The sequence below is a fragment of the Lottia gigantea genome, assembly GCF_000327385.1.
Source record: "Lottia gigantea unplaced genomic scaffold LOTGIsca_112, whole genome shotgun sequence".
NCBI lineage: Eukaryota > Metazoa > Mollusca > Gastropoda > Lottiidae > Lottia > Lottia gigantea.
The window spans coordinates 722,880-743,054 of NW_008707048.1; the positions used below are offsets into that span (position 1 = coordinate 722,880).

The 20,175-nt window shown below is 31.1% G+C and overlaps 1 protein-coding gene across 1 annotated transcript; it reads left to right on the plus strand.

Moving 5' to 3' along the window:
* Positions 1-485: 485 nt before the first annotated feature.
* On the plus strand, positions 486-16,509 carry LOTGIDRAFT_224298 (hypothetical protein; the record flags this gene model as incomplete). The annotated part of the gene is made up of 12 exons (XM_009047479.1): positions 486-615; positions 952-1,153; positions 7,489-7,633; positions 8,241-8,433; positions 8,742-8,867; positions 9,322-9,559; positions 10,058-10,286; positions 10,761-10,941; positions 11,846-11,924; positions 13,190-13,420; positions 15,431-15,534; positions 16,349-16,509. Exons 1-12 carry the CDS (start codon positions 594-596, stop codon positions 16,507-16,509), a joined length of 1,911 nt encoding a protein of 636 aa, XP_009045727.1. The 5' UTR covers positions 486-593.
* Positions 16,510-20,175: the final 3,666 nt, after the last annotated feature.

Below are 20,175 nucleotides of genomic sequence, written 5' to 3' on the forward strand. Positions count from 1 at the left end.
TTAATAAGAAATGCTGCTTTGAGCCAGGATACTTGATGCTTTCTGCCATTTAGTGTTTCAACGTAGCATTCTTTTCTGACAATTCAAATGGCATTAAATATCACTGCTCACAACATGTGATTTTATTCTTTTTAGTGCTAGTGCCAGAAGTATTACCTGAATTCCATCCGCAGGAAGATGTTCAAAATGACGAAGTTTTTATTGGTGGAAACAGAAGAACTTTTAGCCAACCAGAAAATACTGACACCGAATCAAATCAATCAAAAGACAAAGACTCACGGTTAGTTTCAAATGTGCACAGAAAAGTGAAATACTTATCACCAGGGGAACAACTCAAAAAAGACTTCAAAATCCACACAATCAATCTTAAAAATAAAGAAGACAGTCCGCCACCTAGTGGTGAATTAAGAATCCACGAAGGAGGAGACAACTCTGATAATAGTATCAGATATTTGAATTTAGATGCTGATTATAATAGTATTAAACCGAGGAAGTATACTGTTGAAGAACTATGTTCCAATACAGTGTGTTTAAACAACGGAACTTGTGTGGTGGAAGGATATGTTCCAAGGTGTGATTGTCCACTTGGCACTATGGGTAGCAGATGTGAAAAATGTAAGTAGCCATGTATAAAAAACTACTTTCATGTTATCAATATGTCATTTCATTGCCAAAATCATGTTAGATGTACTCTCCAGAAAATTTTCCAAGGAGAGGCTCCCCTCACCCCCTATGTAAATAGTGCCATCTAAAAAACGGCAAAGGGACCTGGGAAGTTCAGATGGCCCCTGTCAATGAAATCGTTGCTATGCCTCTGACAGAATGGTAATGCTAGATTTGTTCGAGATGAGTATGTAGAAGTTTACAACTTTGGAGTCAAGATTTATGTTGAATTCGCCAAAATATCGTGACCTCTGCCAGTTAAAGATGATTGCTACTTTCTATTTTCAGATGTTACCGTTCGTTTCCCTAATTTCTATGGTATTGGTTATCTTGGTCTTCCAGTATTAAAAGATGGTTATAAAGAATTTGCCATCGTGATTGAATTCAGACCTCAGGCCCAGAATGGTCTATTATTATTTTCTTCAGAATCAGAATCAGCTAAATCTGATTTCTTTTCTATTACATTAGTGGATGGTTTTGTAGAGTTCAGGTAAGTAATCATGGACTTCAGGCTACACTCAAGATTGAACAAACAACTTCATCTTCATCTCCAATAGATATCGAGACAGATGTATAACATTATTTAGGTTCTAGATGTATAGGAGGATTAACTGAATAGTTAACCAGCGTGTAGTGTGCAATGAGGGAAATTTTAACAGGACTGTGGCATGCTAACTCTTGTTAAGGGATTTTTAATGTGCACAGCCTGAAGCACACATGCCCTCATGACATTTGTCTTTTCGCCAGACTACAAAAAATTTGAAGGTATTAGAGTGATCCATGCTGGAGTTGAACTGTAGACCTTCAGGGTTGCAAGCAAGAATCAGATTCACAGAGGCACTATCAGTAATTCCCCTAAAGAAAATGAAATTTGTAAGGCTGATAAAGCACGTTAGTGGAATACAACCAATTTTATAATTATACATGCCATTATCTACATTTTGTAAGCTTGAAACTTTTCATTCAACCCTCTTATAAGAAATGTCCTCAGGAAAGTGTAAAAGTTTGATAAAAAAGAGTTCTAAATTTAGTTGAATTAGATGTTGTAATAACATGAGATATTTTCAAGCGAGAAACTCTTTTTGAAAAGCACTTACAATTCACTGTCCTTTCATACTAAAATTAGACAAAATCTCACATGAGATAAGTTTGCAGGGTTTTTGATCTAAGGATTTCTAAGTTATTGCCCTTGATTCACTGAAAATATGTACAGATGAGGTAGTTTCATTTGTCATGGTGTGTATCTGAGGAATTCACATTTATGCAAGCTGTTGTGTGATTATTGGTAGAACATGTGATAAAATAAATAATATTGTATATAACATCAAATATAATAAAAATCCAAATCCAATAGAGAGTTGGAATAATTCAATCAAAACAAACCATTTATATTTAATTGAATAAGGTGGAAACAACCTCTTAACTTATCTTGGAAACTTGAACTATATATTCCTCTTGGTCATTCAGTTCAATGGATTATTGTGCAGTCTCATATTATGCATTGATTTAAGTCATTTAAAAGTGAAAGACAGTCTTGTTATATTGGTAGATTGGTTGACAATGTTTTTAGTTCTCCAAATGGAAGGGTAGGTTTGTCCCACAGCTGTCTATAGTATTGATGAAACAGTTTGTCTGGATATTTCAAATCCTCTGCCAGGCAGGGTATGCTTACTCTTCTGGACACCTGACACAACTTTTCATTATGAAATACTTACTCACTTATGATTCAAATACTTCGGTTTGGATTGTTAGTACTTGTGTTTTATTATCCTACAGAAAGTACCCAATATCAAGACCCTTAATCCTAATTTCGAAATAAAGTGTCTGCTCCACCCTAGGCCTGTACATTTGGGAAAATCAAACCCTCCCTTCCCCGAAATTTAACACAAATATACCAGCACTTTAGTTGTTTGCTTCACTTGTTATACAAAAATTCAAACTACTTTACTGGTATGATCTGTAAATGATAGTTATAATGAAAAGAGATTTGAACCTAGTCATAGTATTTTAGGTAGATGATGATAGTTGATTGATTATAGTTAATAGTTCTGATCATTAGTCTGGTCTATATACCTATTAAATATACATTATATTAGACCTCTTGTTCATTCCTTTTATTTCCCCTTAACAGAAAATTGACTTTTAAAAAGTGTAAGAAAATCCATATTTCTCTTGGGCTTAAATTAACAAGTTCACCTGTTTTGGGGAGGGGGGGTTGATTAAATATAAATAGACTTTAAAAGTAAGGTACTGAAAAATAACAAAATTCCTTCAAAAATACCAAAAACTAGGAATTTCACTTTCTATTTCTATGTAAGGCAGTCTGATGAAAAGATGAGTTGTCATTTTAACTTTCAAACATTGGATAATTCTGGACACACATGGATTTGAATTCTCAATTTTGGAAGGTGAACTGTGTACACTATTGCTGATTAGCTTAGCTTAAAAATTCTTGTTTGAGATGATTAATAAATCGAATGACGAGCCTGCCCCTTTAAGCTCTATGGATCTTATCTGTAATAATGAGTAAAGATGACTTAATCAAGGTCACCAGACGTCCTCTGGTCAATATCAGGATTAAACCTGGCTCGTTAAGTTCCTGATAAATGAAATCATTAGACAGGTTTGAACTAAACTAGGATATAAAATCCTGTAGACTTTTAAGACTTAAGACTTATACCTTTATTTATTCCCATGAGAATCAACTGTACTCCCATGTGTCATTGACTTATCCTTCTGTGTTACTTAAAAGCTTATGATTCACCATTTTGGGGAGGTAATTTGTGTCTTGAATATATGTAAATAGTCTTCAGAATAGAGAAAATGCACTATGTGTATATATGGTAGAGTCTCAAGAAGAGATAAGTTGTCTTTGAACTCTCATCAGCAAATTATTCTGAACACACATGGATTTGAAGGCTCAAATTTCGACAGTGAACTGTGAACGCTATTACTGATTAGCTCAGCTAAAAAATTTGTTTTTCTGAGACTAAAATACTGATTGGTCAAATGTATGTTGGACTTGTCCCTTTAATATTTAACCAAATATGACTCTTTATAATAATTCAAAGTGTAAATGGAATCTTACTCTCTTTGATTCTTCAATATTAAAGCTAGACGTGACCGTTTATGATTCTTCAAATTATGAACCAAAATAGAAGTGTGAAACTTTCTGATTCTTCATATTTCATGAAAATATAAATGAACCCAGCATTAACAGTAGTTGAAAACTCCTTGTATTAAAGGCTGGAGAAATGATGAAGAGTCATGCAAAGGTATTAGCAAAAGAAGGAGAAATTTTTCGGGCAATACTCCTTGTTTGAAAGTAATTTCAGTTACATTGGTTATATTCAAGATTTCAATAAGAGGCTAGACTACTAACAGCGAGCAGGATGTAATATGATTGAAGTGTAAAGGACTCATAGACTATCAGCTGATAAGTCAGAAGGTGTAAATAATGTTCTTGTACATGTAAATAACAATCCAGACGGACATTTACTGGACAAATAAAAACAATTTCTGCTGATATATAACATCAAGTAGAATCAATGATACTTGGTGTCTGGATGATTTATCTATAGCTCAGATCAATTATTATGATTCTTGATACATCTTTCAACATTCATATCAGATTATTCATCATTTTAGCCTGACTAGGAAATGTTAAACTGACCTTGTTCAGATATGTTATAGTCTTGTCTCAGACACATGTTGTTGCATAAAGTTACTCTATAATGGCTTACTGTCTGAAGAAACAGCATTTAATATCACAAGCTCTTAGCTGTCAGATACAACAGTTATGCTAGAGGCAGATGAGCAATCATGTCGATTAAAATCGCCAGCCAACTTTTTTTACAAACAAATGGCAATGGCAAATGTAACAAATATATATCAGCATAAGTCACTCTGCCAAATTTTGCAGGTGATCATGTAATTGGTACACGAAATATCAACATCACATCCTATTGGCTAAAAAAAAATATCTATCGCAGGACAAATTTGCCAACGAATGAAATCGGCAGTGCTAAAAAGCTGTGGAGAATATTGATGCCGGCCATTCATACTTCCTTACAAATTCGTTGTCAAGGTGAGTTGGCATAGGGCAGATTTAAAAAGTTGATGTGACTGGTCGAAAAAATTTGCTCTTTGTAACTATTTTAGGGTGGCCAAAATGAATGGAAAAACAGACCTCAAAGCTTCTTTAAGAAGTTCGTTTCGAAAATTATAGATCCATGACAGTTAAGAGATATACAATGTGTACTGCCTCTATTTTTTACCAAAAGTCACCTTTGGATTTGTCAAGATTAAGAATTTTGCACCAAGAAATTCTTAGCTCTGGAATGCTACCTGCTCCATAAACTGATACCACAAATATATTATGAAAACCCAAAATTACAAACTTGAGATGAAACATCATAGCTAAGCCAAAGCTATTAGACACTACTTAGTGGAAAATGAGTAGAAATTATTGGATTATCACGTAAGCACTAGGCGTTGCTATAAGTATTTGATCACTTCATGCCAAATTTGGACAGTGTTTGATAAACTCTTGATCATAAGTCTAAATTGTTAATCTACTTTATAAACGATGTTATGTCAACTGTGTCTGCTTCCAGACAGATTTTAATTTGACCTGATCTGGTGATGTTAAACATACAGCAGACGGCCTTGTCACTTAACTTTATTACTCTCCTTTTTTGGAGATTTGATTTGAATAAATTCACAAGTTCTCTAATTCTTTATTTCCTGCTGGTTTTTTGTACATCATTTAACTCCTATGGTATATATCTGTTTCCTGTTTGAATGAACCCAATGAAGAATTTTCAAAGTCATTTCATTTTATGGAATCTGCACCAAAGAGTTTAAACAAAGAATTATTTTTTTGAATTTACTTTTTGCTGCTCAATAGGCGACTGGTATTTTTATTCAGATACCTTGACCCAATGTGCTTAGATAATGGCGTATTCGTTCAGGTTATGAATTTTAACATGTTTTGCCAACATTTTAGTAATCATACTTTTTTTTTTCATTCTCATCTGCAAAGAATTAGATTTAAAATCTTCAAGATTATAACGGAAAATAAAAGCTAATCCTAGAAACTTTGATTAAAAATATACAGTAAAAGTAATTATATATTCTTTATCATAGCCTAGTGAGATGATATTCAGAATATTTTGAAATGATAATAACCAGTCAGATGTCTTTTGATCTAATTTATTTTGGTAAATAACTGGAAATAGAGTAATATGATACAGTCTCCTGTTATAAAGGTCAATTTTCTAGAAATTTCATCTTAAGAATCTTGTATTCTGTGGAAAATTAAGAAACATTTTGCAATGAAATAATTTTGTGTTAGAATAAAAATGTGTATGAAATTTGGTTTTTAACAAAAAATATAACCCTGCCTGTGCCAGTGTCTTTTATTGAATAATAACTTGTTACTTTCAATCACCCTAATCTCTAAATAAGTCTGTCGTTTCTGTAATTTTTGGAAACTTTACATGATGTCATTTGCTTGGTTATATCCAACAAATGGTGGTTGTTGGTTCTAATCTTGGTGCTCTTGAATGACTTTTCCTCATTATCCTAGTTAGGAATGATCAATGCCAATTGTTAAGCCAATGACCAGCTGGTATGTACCTGTGTGTAAAAAAGCATGAAAAATATGATAGTTTAAGACATATTGAAAACTTTTATGGTGCATTTGACATTGGTAAAAGTCAGTTACAGATTTATGGAATTTCCAATCTTGCTGATGCAATTTATCAGAAGTATTTTGTCAACTACATATATAAGATGAGCCCAGTGGTTTATTTAGGGGAAGGGCCATGGATCACCTCTCAGGCTTATGATAGGTCTTGCGGTCAAAATTAAGCCCTCTTAATGCTCAAAATTCTCTGGGCATCTGAAATTTGTTGGCTTCTGTGGACTTGTGACAGCCCTTGAATGAGCTCTTTTATAGAGTTGCATGTATCTATTCCTTCAACATGAAATAAAACTAAGAATAGAGTGGATATTGTCATTATAGAGTCTATTGTTTGATATAAAGGATAAATCTTGTGTCAGAATATCTCGTGTTTCAGCATGACTTCTGTCAAAGTTCTCTTTGTTTCTAAATGACCACTCTGTCACCATCAGACTAGAAACATATCAGAGGAGAGAGTTCAGGAAACCACAAGATTAAAGCTGTAATCTTTAACTTATCTTACTTCTTATAACCAGTCTCCTTTCATCATCAGATTGACATTTCTAATCATATTTTATAGTGAATGTTTTTAAGGTTTCTTTAAATTGATAGCTGGGTCCCAATTACTTGTATACTCTCCAAAAGGAATGTTTCTTGAAGATCTCCTTCAAAGTCACGTCCTTATGTAACTGAATTTTTTGTGGAAAATCTGCTATATCTGTTATTCACTGGCCCTAAAAAATCTGAAATAGTAAAAACAAAGCTGTTGTTGATTTTATTAACATGAAACAAATTTGTCATTTCACCCACTGTATGCAGAAGTGGACGTATTTGGAAGTCATCCTCAGTTTTTTCCATGACACCAAAAGTGACTGCTTATAAAAAGAATAAAAATCTGAGTAATATTCTTGTCCATGGAAGATTAGACCCCCTTTCATTAACTCGCTGAAACAATCGCTTCTGAATTATTTGTTTATCTTGTAAATCTCTCCAGAAGTAGGTAATTTTCTATCAATTTGATGTATTCCAATGCTGAACAGTTCCTACTTGTGACCTAGGCCAGTGCTTCTAGAGAGAGTATCTCTTATAAAACCTTATACCAAATATATAGTTAAAGTACAAGATATGATATATTGTAGATTTGATTGTGGTACTGGTATGGGTATTATAAGAAGTCAAGATATGGTAACAATAGGAGATTGGAACCGAGTAGCTGTGTTTAGAATTGATAATACAGCAACCATTAGATTGAACAATCAAAATCCTGTAGAGGGAACTGCCAAGGTTTGTTATTTACTTTTTATACAATAATTACAGATATAAAAGTAGATAACTTAATGGTTACAAATAGATAATTTAAAATTCCATTTGAACACTGGAAATTACATTAAAGACATGCAGTCCACATGACTACAGGCAGGGACAGTAAGCTGTAAATAAATTTACAGACAAACCTGATGTTAAATTTCATTTTGATAAATTATGTATATAATAATAGAATTATGCAACATTAGTATATAGTACAATGTTATAGTTTTTATACACCCACATCTCTCTATGTGGACGTATATTGTTGGCACCCCCGTCTGTCTGTCCGTTGGTCCGTCGGTCAACATTTGCTTGTAAATGCTCTAAAAACTAGATTTTTTGATAAAATCAAATGAAATTCGGTATGTTTATACATATTCATAATACAAAGATCAAGTTCAAATTTGAGCTATTTTCGACCAAAACCTTGAATATTTACCATCCGCATGCCATGGTGGACGTATATGGCTGTGATCCACTATCTTTGACAGTAAAATTGGCTCATGTTTTTCTGATGATGTTTTCACATTGGAAATTAACTTTTTTTCTGCTTTTAACCAACCCTGGTGTTATTTTCTTTTAGGGTGCATTTTCTCGTATAACATTACGACTGAATACATATCTTGGTGGTTATAGTAATATGAGTAATATAGAATCTAGAGTTGGTACCAGAAAGAGGTTTATTGGCTGCGTACAAGAAGTTGTTATTAATGGCTATAGATATGATATGAGGAAGGCTGATATTGTGGGTGATACAGAATTTGGTGTCAATGTTGGTATGTTATTTTGGTTTTTATACATCATTATCTCTTTTGTTGAAGTATATTGATGGCACCTGTGTTTGTATGCCGGTCAGTCACATGGATGTGAAGGTGATACACAACACTAGCTTAATCACTTAAGTCCATTGAAGTAAATTTACAGAGGGCTACATGTAGATACTCTTAGAGAAAAAGATATTTCAAAAGATGTGTCTGGTATTTAGCCACGTTTGCATTTCCATAGTAACATCTCTTGAGTATTTTCAGCAGAGTTGGACAGTTTGTCAGAAGAGTAAAGGGAGATAACTATAATATATTTTCAGGTGAATGTAGTGAAGGTATTTGTGAAGCTGTTATTTGTAATAATGGTGGTACATGTAGTATAAAATCAGCCGACACTCATGTTTGTTTATGTCCATTAGGATTTTCAGGAAATACTTGTGAAAAACGTAAGTTATATATTTGAGCCATTGTGGCTCTGTAAGTTACATGTACGGGCTTGTTTGCTGACCAGGTGAAAACAATGCTGGGCTGACTTTCAGAAGCACAGGTCATGGCTTTAGAATTTCTTTAACATTGAGGATGATTCCAACATAAAGCACCTAATCACCTGGCAGACTACAATCCAACTGCATCAAAAAGATACAGTATCACTCAAGCTTTAAAGAAAAGTAATGTGTTTTCACCATCTGAATATTAACCCTTCGAAGCGATATTTATTAGCCAGACATGGGCAAGGATAGGTTAATTCCTGCATAGGTCAAGCTTTAAACTTCAGAATTTTGAACCCATTTTTTCCATCGTCACTGATGCAGAAGTATTACCGGTAATTGACATAGATAAAGTATTGTGTGTCTGTTGATATTTCTACGTAAAATGGCATCTCATTATTTGAATTTTTAGGACATGAAATTCATATTCCAAGATTTAGTGGACATGCCTATTTACAATATGAAGGTTTAGGACGAACAGTATTGACCTATACTGATATAGAAATAGTGTTTAAACCTACTACTGGAGAAGGTTTATTGTTATATAATGGTTATACTAAAGATAGAAAGGGAGATTTTATATCTCTAGCATTGAGAGATAGTTATCTGGAATTTAGGTTTGATTTAGGTACAGGACCAGCTAAAATCAGGTAAGTTATATGTAGTTAATAAGCTTACTTTGGCTTGTGCATGAATGTAAAATGGGACTTTGGGTATGTCTTCAATTAAATAAAACCACATTGATGGAATCGACGACAGTCTTAAAGTTTAAACAACAATGTAACATTCTCAAATGCATCAAAAGTTATGATGGCATCTTTTTAATTAAATTGTAGACAAACTCCAGTATTTTCATTTTGAAAAATTTGTTTTGGGGATTTCCTAGATCAAACCACTGTTTTGAAGGTGATTTTAAGTTAAGTTAAGACAACATAAAAAGGTCTGTTGTTTGATGATGGCATTGCGTGAAAGTCTGAATAACAACATGTTTCAGGTTCTGTTTTAATATTCTGTTTATCACTCTACATTTGATATAGTGAGCACTATTTTAACAGTGAAAATATTGTATAAATGTAATGATATATTATTAACTTTGCTATTTATTTTCATTACTCTATGATATATCACATGTAGATATTTTGATATAGGAGTTTGAAACCATTAGAATTAAATGTGTGGCATGTAGTGCGAGTAGAAAGAACTGGACTACAGGGTACACTAGTTGTTGATGATCAGTTAGAAATGGAAGGTGATGCTCAAGGTGCCTACACTCAGTTAACACTGCTAGAAAACCTGTTTATTGGTGGTCATAGTAATTATGATGAAACATCTAAACATGTCAATATGACATCATCATTTTCTGGTTGTATTCAAAAGGTAAGAAAATCAGATGTTTCAGAAATTTCAGTAGTATAAATCTTTAAAAAGTTCAGACTTCTGCTTACCATGATTTAAACAACTGTCATTATCATGCAGGAAAATGCTGATAGACTTATTTTTGCCTTTGTGTATGTTGGTTGTGTATGTTGAGTAGCAATGACAGGTGTGGCACCAGAACGGGGAATACGCTTACTCTTGTAGACACCTGATACCACTTTTCATCATGTGAAAAGTTCATTCCTTGCAACCAATATTTTGCCAATATGTTGTTTTGCATTTCGTGTTTCCTTAGCACTTGGTTTATTTACTCTGCTTTTGATGCAAGTGTGAATATCTGACATAAAGTTCGTGACAAGATGATGCTTTTGTTTTGGCAAAACTTTTATATTGTATTGTGTCACATAGAGGCCCCATTTGATCTCATTAAATTTGTTCATTTGGTAAATGAATGTAAATTAATTTTGTTAATAGGTTGTTATCAACAAGAAACCAGTAGATATAATGGAATCAGCTATTGATGGTGTTAATATAGAACCATGTGAACACCCTTGTGATGGTGAACCATGTATGAACGGTGGAGAGTGTATACCACATCATGATATATATCAGTGTTATTGTCCTCTTGGTTTCTCCAACACCAACTGTGAACATAGTAAGTTAACTTCTGAAGCTGACATCTAGAGATGCTCCACTCTGCTCCCAGACTTTTTTGAATCTAGATATTCTTTTGTTATTTTACTGAATGACATTCGTGATCAAGTTATTCTTGCAAAAAAAACTTTAAAAAACTTAGGAAAATAAAATATGTGTCGTGGTGAAAATTTTTCAATTTGGACTCATTGATTTCTGTTTCATGTCATGTTTTTGATAATGTTTCCATAAATTTCTGTTCTGTAAAATCATCTAATTCAGTTGTAGTCTTTTTCTTTTCATAAAAATTGAGAGTTATCCCCCTTCTTATAGTTAGTATGAAGGTTGTGCTGAGTGTTGAATATCTTTTCTATGTTGCCAGGTACAAAATTAATGCTTAATAACCAATAGCCTTCTAAGCCAAGAAATTATCTATGTTTGAAAATTACATAGACAAGACGTTTTTTTTAGCCAAGTTAAAGAACCATTTTATATGCCTTATCAACACGATGTATTATTGGGTAAACTAATTTTCAGGCAGTTTATAAACCAGTGAAAGAAATTAATAAAAAGTGAAATTCCTATTTTGAAGTTTTTTTGGAAGGAATTATCCATTTCCATACAGACTATTTACACGTGTTCAAAGCCCAAATCAACCCCAAAAAATGGTGAACGGTGAACTATAACTTTCAGGCTCTTTACAGTAATTTCAAAATAAACTTAAAAATTGTTGCATACACCAACTTTAAGTGTTCGAGTAAAATATTATTTTCGAAAAAAAAAAAAAAAATTTTTACATCAAGACAAAAAATTGAAGAGAAGTCACGACAAAAAGAAATATTAAGAGATGATAACATGGTTTAAAAAATATATTTTCTTCTGTGAGACTAGGTAATGACAACTTATACATACATTGTTTCTTACAGAAATGAGAAAATTACCTACTAAACCTATGTTTAATGGAGCTGCCTTCTTAATTTACACAGATAAAAAGGTCGTCAAAAGGTAAGTACATTGTTAAAGTATTTTGTTTCTATCCAGCGAAAGATAAATGCAATAATAGTAATAAAAATAAAGATAATATTCCATCTGTAGTACAAGACTCAGCTCACTAAAGGCAGACAAAGACAACAGATTTGTCTTTTGAAAAAAAAAAACACATTGTTATGTGTGTTAGTCCACACACATTATGGACATTGTCCAAAAGAAATATGACGTTTGCAGCATTGATTTTTTCTCAATTGCAAATGCAATCTTATTTCACATATGATATCCTATAATTTATTGGCTTAGGACGTGAAATGCTGTGAAAGGTACAGTTGCTCACCTAGCAGTTGCTCACCCTAAAATGCTCATCAGAGAAATGAGAAATACAAAGGTACACTAGACCTGGTAGAATGTGTAGAACTTGGTAGTTGATTTTGTCATTCAAAATAACAGATGTAAACAAAAATCAATATTTTTTGCAGACACATGCTACATACGAAACTTCGTGTGCGTTATTTCCTTGTAAGAACCATACATAGTTTCGTATGACACATACTTTTGAGCTGAAACAATGTCAGGATTTAAGTTACCTCCCCTTTCAATCTCCCTCCAGCCTTAAAATTAGAGAAGAACTATTGGTCTAATTTAATGAAAACTAATGAATGTTGAATTTGTTGGTGAAACTGTAACAAAATTTATTATATATATAAAGCTGTAGGGGGTTTCCCTGTCTTCTGGAGTGATCTTGTTATATCATGTTTTATTACCGTAGTTGAAGAAGTAAAAGTGCAGTAGTCTCAATCTGAATCAACATATATTCTACATTATATTCCATTACAAGAACAATGATTATAACATTGATGTTCAAAGCTCCCTAGAACTGAATTTGGCACAGTGACAGTTTTTCTATAATTGGAATAGACATTATTGAGGGAACTACTTTTCAGAAAAAAATTGCTTATTCTTAACAGCTTTGTCAATTCATCATCTCTTACTTTGAGTTGGCAAAGCACCAATGTAAAAACGATAATTCATGCATTTTCTTTAAAATTTACCATTTCTTCCTGTCTGTACATTTTTGATAAAGTTGAAATTTGGAAGAATGTCAGTTTATCTGTGAATAGCATAGACAAGCTTGAGGGTACTACTTTTCAGGAACAAAAGTTTTCTTTAAAATCTACCATTTGTTTCAATGCTGTACATGTTTTATAACATCAAGATTACAGCAAAAATAATTAATATATAAAATACAAGTTTTATTTGTTCTTGTTGCATTATTGCAGGGTAATTGGTAGTAAAATAGATCTACAAATGTATATTAAACCAAGAGATAGAAATGGTCTCTTGTTTTGGACTGGACAAGATCACATGACCACCACCAGCGATTTTATAGCTCTTGGATTCCGAGACGGTAGTCTACAGTTCCGCTTCAATTTAGGTAGTGGAGAAGCTGTTATTGGTTATAATAATTCTGCACTCTTTGATGGTTCCTGGCATTTCATAAGAGCCCAAAGGTGAGTGTATGACAAGGAAATTTACTGTCTGTTTTTATCATTTTATTCTAATGTCATAAGATTTCTTAAACTATTGCCCTGCCATATTTCTTTTTAATGAAATCGAAAGAAATGAATCGTGAATTCCAGTTGACAATGCGAGTCTTGTATTCTTGACTAGTTCAATAGGAACTTCTTATACAGTCCAACTTGTAGGAAAGGCCACCCATATTCAAAGACCCTTGAATCAGCTGTCAGTTAAAATTCTCCCATGAAATTTTCAACCACTTTCACTTCTTTTGAACGGCAACCGTTGATGTGGTCAGAGCAGTCATCTATTTTTATACGCCCACATCTCTCTATGTGGACGTATATTGTCGGCACCCCTGTCCATAAGTCGGTCCATCTGTCGGTCCGTCCGTCAACATTAGCTTGTAAACGCTCTACAAACTAGATTTTTTGATGGGATCAAATGAAATTCGGTATGTGTATTCATAAAACAAAGATCAAGTTTGAGTTTGAGCTATTTTCGACCTGTAGAAGCAGAGTTATTGCCCTTGCCCCAAAATCTTGAATATGCTATTACTCTCTTAGTTTTCAACCGATTTTGATGAAAGTTAAAATGAATGTTTCGTGTTTACCATGCGCATGCTGTGAAGGGCGTATATGGCTGTGGTCCACTATTTTATAATAGTGTAAACATATACATCTTTACTCAGTGTTAAATTTTATATCTTCATTAATATATATATATATAATAGTCTATAGACTGGATTAACAAATTCATTTAGGAAATTGGTTGATCAGGATGGCAAATGCTATGTAGCCATCATATACTAATTGTTTTCACAATAAGCCTACTTGATCAAAAAAATCACTGCCATTTTTGTTGGTAGAAAATGAAAGTAGAGATTCTGTGATCTTGCCAAATATGATATTGTCATTAAATATTTCATTTTTTTAACATTTTTTTTTATAGAAATCTAAATCTAGAAAGACTCCATGGAACACAAAACTTTAATGATAAGCTTTGAAAAACAGTTTTGGAATTTTCCATAACATATTGTTCCCTAAAGAATCGTACTGTTTTCTATGACAATTGGTATAGGGTTTAAACGTAAAGCTTAAAACAATAGAAAATTTAGTGGGAAAACAATTATCTTTGACATGACAGCTAAGCTTGAACTTGTCACCAGCAACTCTCCTCTTACCAATACACTTGATTATTTTTTGATTCATCTCTTGAAAATGTTGTTTTTCATTGAAAATTTATGATTTTGCCATTTCATATACTTGATTGTTTATGTCAATACGTAGTCGTGTATTATAGTAAAATGACACTCATTACAGAGTAATGTCACTTCTGTTTTTCCAACTCTGCTTCATAATTCATTAGAAGAATACTGCCAAACGTCATGTTCATTGTAAAATCTTCAATTTATTGAGGAATTTTTCGAGTTTCATTAGAACATAAGAGAATCTACTGATGTCATTAAAGTTGGCAGATGTTTTCCAAACAAATTTCATTTTTAATTCCGTTATTAACTTCAGAAGTGGAGGTGTTTTTGCTATATCTGATGGAACTTTTTAGAACAAAAAATGAAATCGAGATTAAACGTAAATAATAACATAAATCACAAATTTGTTTTTTTTAACATTCCTTGAAATATTACTTTCAAAATCCAAATATGAGATAAAGTTATATGATTTTGGTTAAAGTCACTGAATTATTGCCTTTGATTTAACAAGTGACTAATGTCTACATGGAATTATACTCAGATATGAGTGAACTCTGTTAAATGTGAGCTGGCAATTGATGCTGGCAAAATATATCAAAATTGACCTGTGTCATGGATTAAAGGGACAGGTTCACATTATTTCAACCAATCATACCTTACTCTCAGAAACAGGATTTTTGTAGCAAAGCTTATCAGTATATAGTCTTCACGACACGCTGTCGAAATTAAAGCCTTCAAATCCATTTGTGTCTAAAATTATCCACGTTCGAAAATTACATTATATATATTTTAGAGATAAACAAGATGCCTATTTAGAAATTGATGGTGTTGAAATAGTAGAAGGTAGTTCACCTGGTAGTTATACTATATTAAATACCAATAAAATACTATATTTGGGTAAGTACATACTAATAAAATACTTTATTTGGGTAAGTGTATACCAATGAAATCTGGATATCAATATTAAACATTAATACAATATTATATTTGGGTGAATACATGTGTATTAAACCAATATAGTACTGTATTAAGGTAAGTACATGTATTGAATATCAACAATATTTAAGTAAGTGTATGTAAATAAATACCAATAATATTCAAGTAAGTACATGTATATAAAGACAAACGATATTTAAGTAAGTACCATATATAAATAACAACAATATTTAATTAAGTACATATAAAAATGAACAATATTAAAGTAAGTACAATATATAAATACCAATGATATTTAGGTAAGTACATGTATGTAAATACCAATGATATTTAAGTAAGTACAATATGTAGATACCAATGATATTTAAATAAGTACATGTATTTAAAAACGAACAATATTAAAGTAAGTACAATATATAAATACCAATGATATTTAGTAAGTCCTTTAGTTATTAGTGTAATAGATAATAGATACCAATAGTATTCATATTTGGGTCAGTATCAACGTATGAGTCATGGAATACTTGAGTAAGTTATTTTGGTATCTGATTGATGCAAACTGAAAATCACACAGTATGGTGCATATTTTTAATGCATTAAATAATTCTTTAGAAAAAATTCTTTCATATAGTGAAAGCCTCTTGAATAATAACTTTGTAATAATTATTGAAAAACTTTAATACCAAGGGAGCATAACATCAGTTTTTTTTTTGATTTTCTTCGAAATTATAGCTCTTCAAATCAGTGTTAATATTATGATTTTTCTTCAATTCAGGAGGAATGCCAGATGTGTCAGAGAAAACTCTGGGAATTTTTTCTACTGGTTATTCCGGTTGTATCAAAGATGTCAAATTAGCCACAGATTTTAAATTGAAATTAATTGGACATGCTCAGAGTGGCCGTAATGTGAATCAGTGTACTTCACGTAGATTGTGATTTTGTCATACTTGCGTTTAATGATGATTTTAATGATCATATTTTCTTATACAGGGTTTAATTTCAGCATAATTAAGCATACTTAATCAGTTGCATGATATAATTAGACTTGCTGAAAGATGATTACACCAAAAATTAATTATCAACTTTTTATATCATGACTACCTGTTTTTGTTGACAATTATTTTTCCCCTTGTAAGCTCATATATCTTCTTCATTATTTCATATACAATACATTCATTCAAAGGAAACGTCAGGCATAATTATATAGGATAGCTGATATGGACTTATATAGGATTTCTGACCAACAATTATAATTAGACTTTCAATTTCCTTTAATATCATTAGTTTTATATATTACTGTAATGATAATACTATGTAAAGTTGATGAAAGAGAAAGGGGTATTCATTTCATGTTCAGCTGGAGTTAAACTAAAAGTTATGTACCCACAGTTAAATTCATTTTCAATTGCTACACATGAATTTTTAAAATATATTACATTGTCAAATTTTTTTTTCAAATGGCTTATGATATATTTTCTATTTTAAAATATATATTTGTTAGGAACTGTTTACATTCCACAAGATAAATCAAACTTTAATTTGATGCTTTCATTCAAAAACAAATGTATTTCCATCTTGAAATTTTAAAAATCAAAATTTAATATTGATTGGAATGAAAAAGATTGTTTAGCCTTGTTTATCTTTTTTTCGGAAATTGTTTTTTGTTGTTAATGTTATTGTTGTATTTGTTTGGAACGATTAAACCAGGTAATGTTCAAGAGAATTTTAAGCATAAGTAATGTTTTTAAGGGAATTTTTAAGAATGAGTAATGTTTTAAGGGAATTTTTAAGAATGAGTAATGAATTTAAGGGAATTTATAAGAATGAGTAATGTTTAAAGGGAATTATTAAGAATGAGTAATGTTTTAAGGGAATTATTAAGAATGAGTAATGCTTTAAGGGAATTTATAAGAATGAGTAATGTTTTAAGGGAATTATTAAGAATTAGTAATGTTTTGAAGGGAATTTTTAAGAATCAGCAATGGTTTAAGGAAATTATTAATGTTTTATTGGAATATTTTGTTTAGGAAATGCCTATTTTAATGAAATTAAGTATGATAGCTTGAATGCTTGTTTTTTAGTATCAAATTACATGCTTTGGGAAAAATGGAATTGTTAAAGGAAATATGTGCAGTATGTGAATGTTTTGTACAGTTGGAATTTCTATCGGGATGTTTTGAAGGAGTCGAGATTTTTTTTTTATCTCAAATCAGAATCCTTCTCAATTACAGGAATTATATTATTAAATCAAATAGTCCATATTATAACAAATAAATATTCTTGATAAATGCATAGCATCTAATTTTGGTCTTTACTTTTTTACAAAAATGATAATTTCTGTTTTGTGAAAAACTCTTCCCAATTCATTCCATTTTCAAGTTTTAATCAAATATTGATTTGAAATTCCATGACACATTTTTATTGTAATTTATTTTATCTTTGTGTCTGTTATTGTTTGTTTTATTTAATGTTATTGTCAATCATCTGATATTGTTTACAGATTTTGGACTATTTTCAGCTTGCATAATAAATCTGTTCATGCAAAGTTGTAGTCTAAACTCTCATAATAAAAGGAGAAACTGCAGTGATGTTAAAGGTGTACTACCACTAAGAATGACCAAAAAATGAAAATTTTATACTTGGCCCTAATTAGTCTTTGTTCATCAGTGGTGTCATAACAATACAACAGAATCCCTCTATAATCTAATAAATATATAAAACTTAGTAATAATTCATGAAACTAAGTAATTTTGAAACATGATTAGAAGCGTGTTTTAATAATTATTTAGTTTAATGGATATATTGTCTCATATAGAGATTGTATTCTTTAGTCATTCCAACTGATGAATATCATATACTCTTATTGACCAAGTTTGAGTTTTATGTCCATTCTAAGAGGTAGCATGTCCTTAAAAGTTTTTTGTCACTATCAAAGCTGAAAACAAGTCTGACAAGATAAGCAATATAGATGTAGACTCTGCATTTTTTATATAAATAATTTGTTTTTAATTTTATAATGCTTATTGTGTGATATTTCTGTAGAACAATATATATAGAAAATTGGCAGCCATAAAACACTACGAAGGCCATAATAGTTAAACACTGTAGTTCACATACTTTTTTTGTAACTAAAAGGATTTGGTCAAAGATGCCATAGAATGTACTTACTAGTACTAAAGTTGCCATTTTATATGATTTTTCAAGGCAAAGATGATTGAGCGAAGGCTATAATTTATCTTTTGCAACAGACAAATATTCCCTGTTTTTAATAAACTTAATTTTTTAAGAAAATATTTAGAGATATGCCTAAGTGTTTGGTTTATTTGCTATATACTGAAAATAATCTTTTAAAAGTATTCAGAATGTACTTTGTATATATTTATCACTGCTTAGTTTACTCGTATTTAATCACATTTTCACACCATTTTCTGTATCCATCTTCATAATGTAATGATTTTGTAATCAAGGTGCTTTATATGTCTGCATTCTATTGTTAAATTATTTAGATGGTTTTGTATTTACGAGTATAGTGAAAGTTTTTAAGAGTCCAGTGATAGAGATACTAGTACTTATTAGTCATTTGAATTTAGATACCAGTAACTATGAGCTCAGTGTATTAGATACCACCAATAATGAATCCATGTTGATGGGCATTTATAATTATAACTCAAATGAGTTTATTAGAACGAAATTATGAGTCAAATTGATAGATATCTGCAATTATAACTCAAATGAGTTTATTATAATGAAATTATGAGTCAATTTGATAGATATCTGAAATTATAACTCAAATGAGTTTATCATAACGAAATTATGAGTCAGACTGGTAGATATTTGCAATTATAACTCAAATGAGTTTATTTTAACAAATTATGAGTCAAATTGATAGATATCTGCAATTATAACTCAAATGAGTTTATTATAATGAAATTATGAGTCAATTTGATAGATATCTGAAATTATAACTCAAATGAGTTTTTTATAATGAAATTATGAGTCAGATTGATAGATATCTGTAATTATAACTCAAATGAGTTTATTTTAACAAATTATGAGTCAGATTGATAGATATCTGAAATTATAACTCACATGAGTTTATTATAACGAAATTATGAGTCAAATTGATAGATATCTGTAATTATAACTCAAATGAGTTTATTATAACGAAATTATGAGTCAAATTGATAGATATCTGTAATTATAACTCAATTATACTACAATTCTATACTAGTAATTATTAGTGTAATGAGGTAATAAAGAGTAGGAGTCATTATGACTCAAATGAGTTCTATGCTAGCAATTATGAGTACAATGAGTTAATTAAGAGTAGGAGTAATTATGACTCAAATTAGCTCTATACTAGTAATTATTAGTTCAACGGGTTGACTAAGGGCAGGAGTAATTATGACTCAAATGACGCTATACTAATAATTATTAGTATAATGAGTTAAGTAAGTTTATAAGTAATTCGACTCAAATTCAATTAGCTCTATACTAGTAATTATTACTATAATGAATTGATTAAGTGTATAAGTAATTATGACTCTTATGAGTTAGTTATAAGTATTTACTAGTTTAATTACACCCATATACTCACTTTTG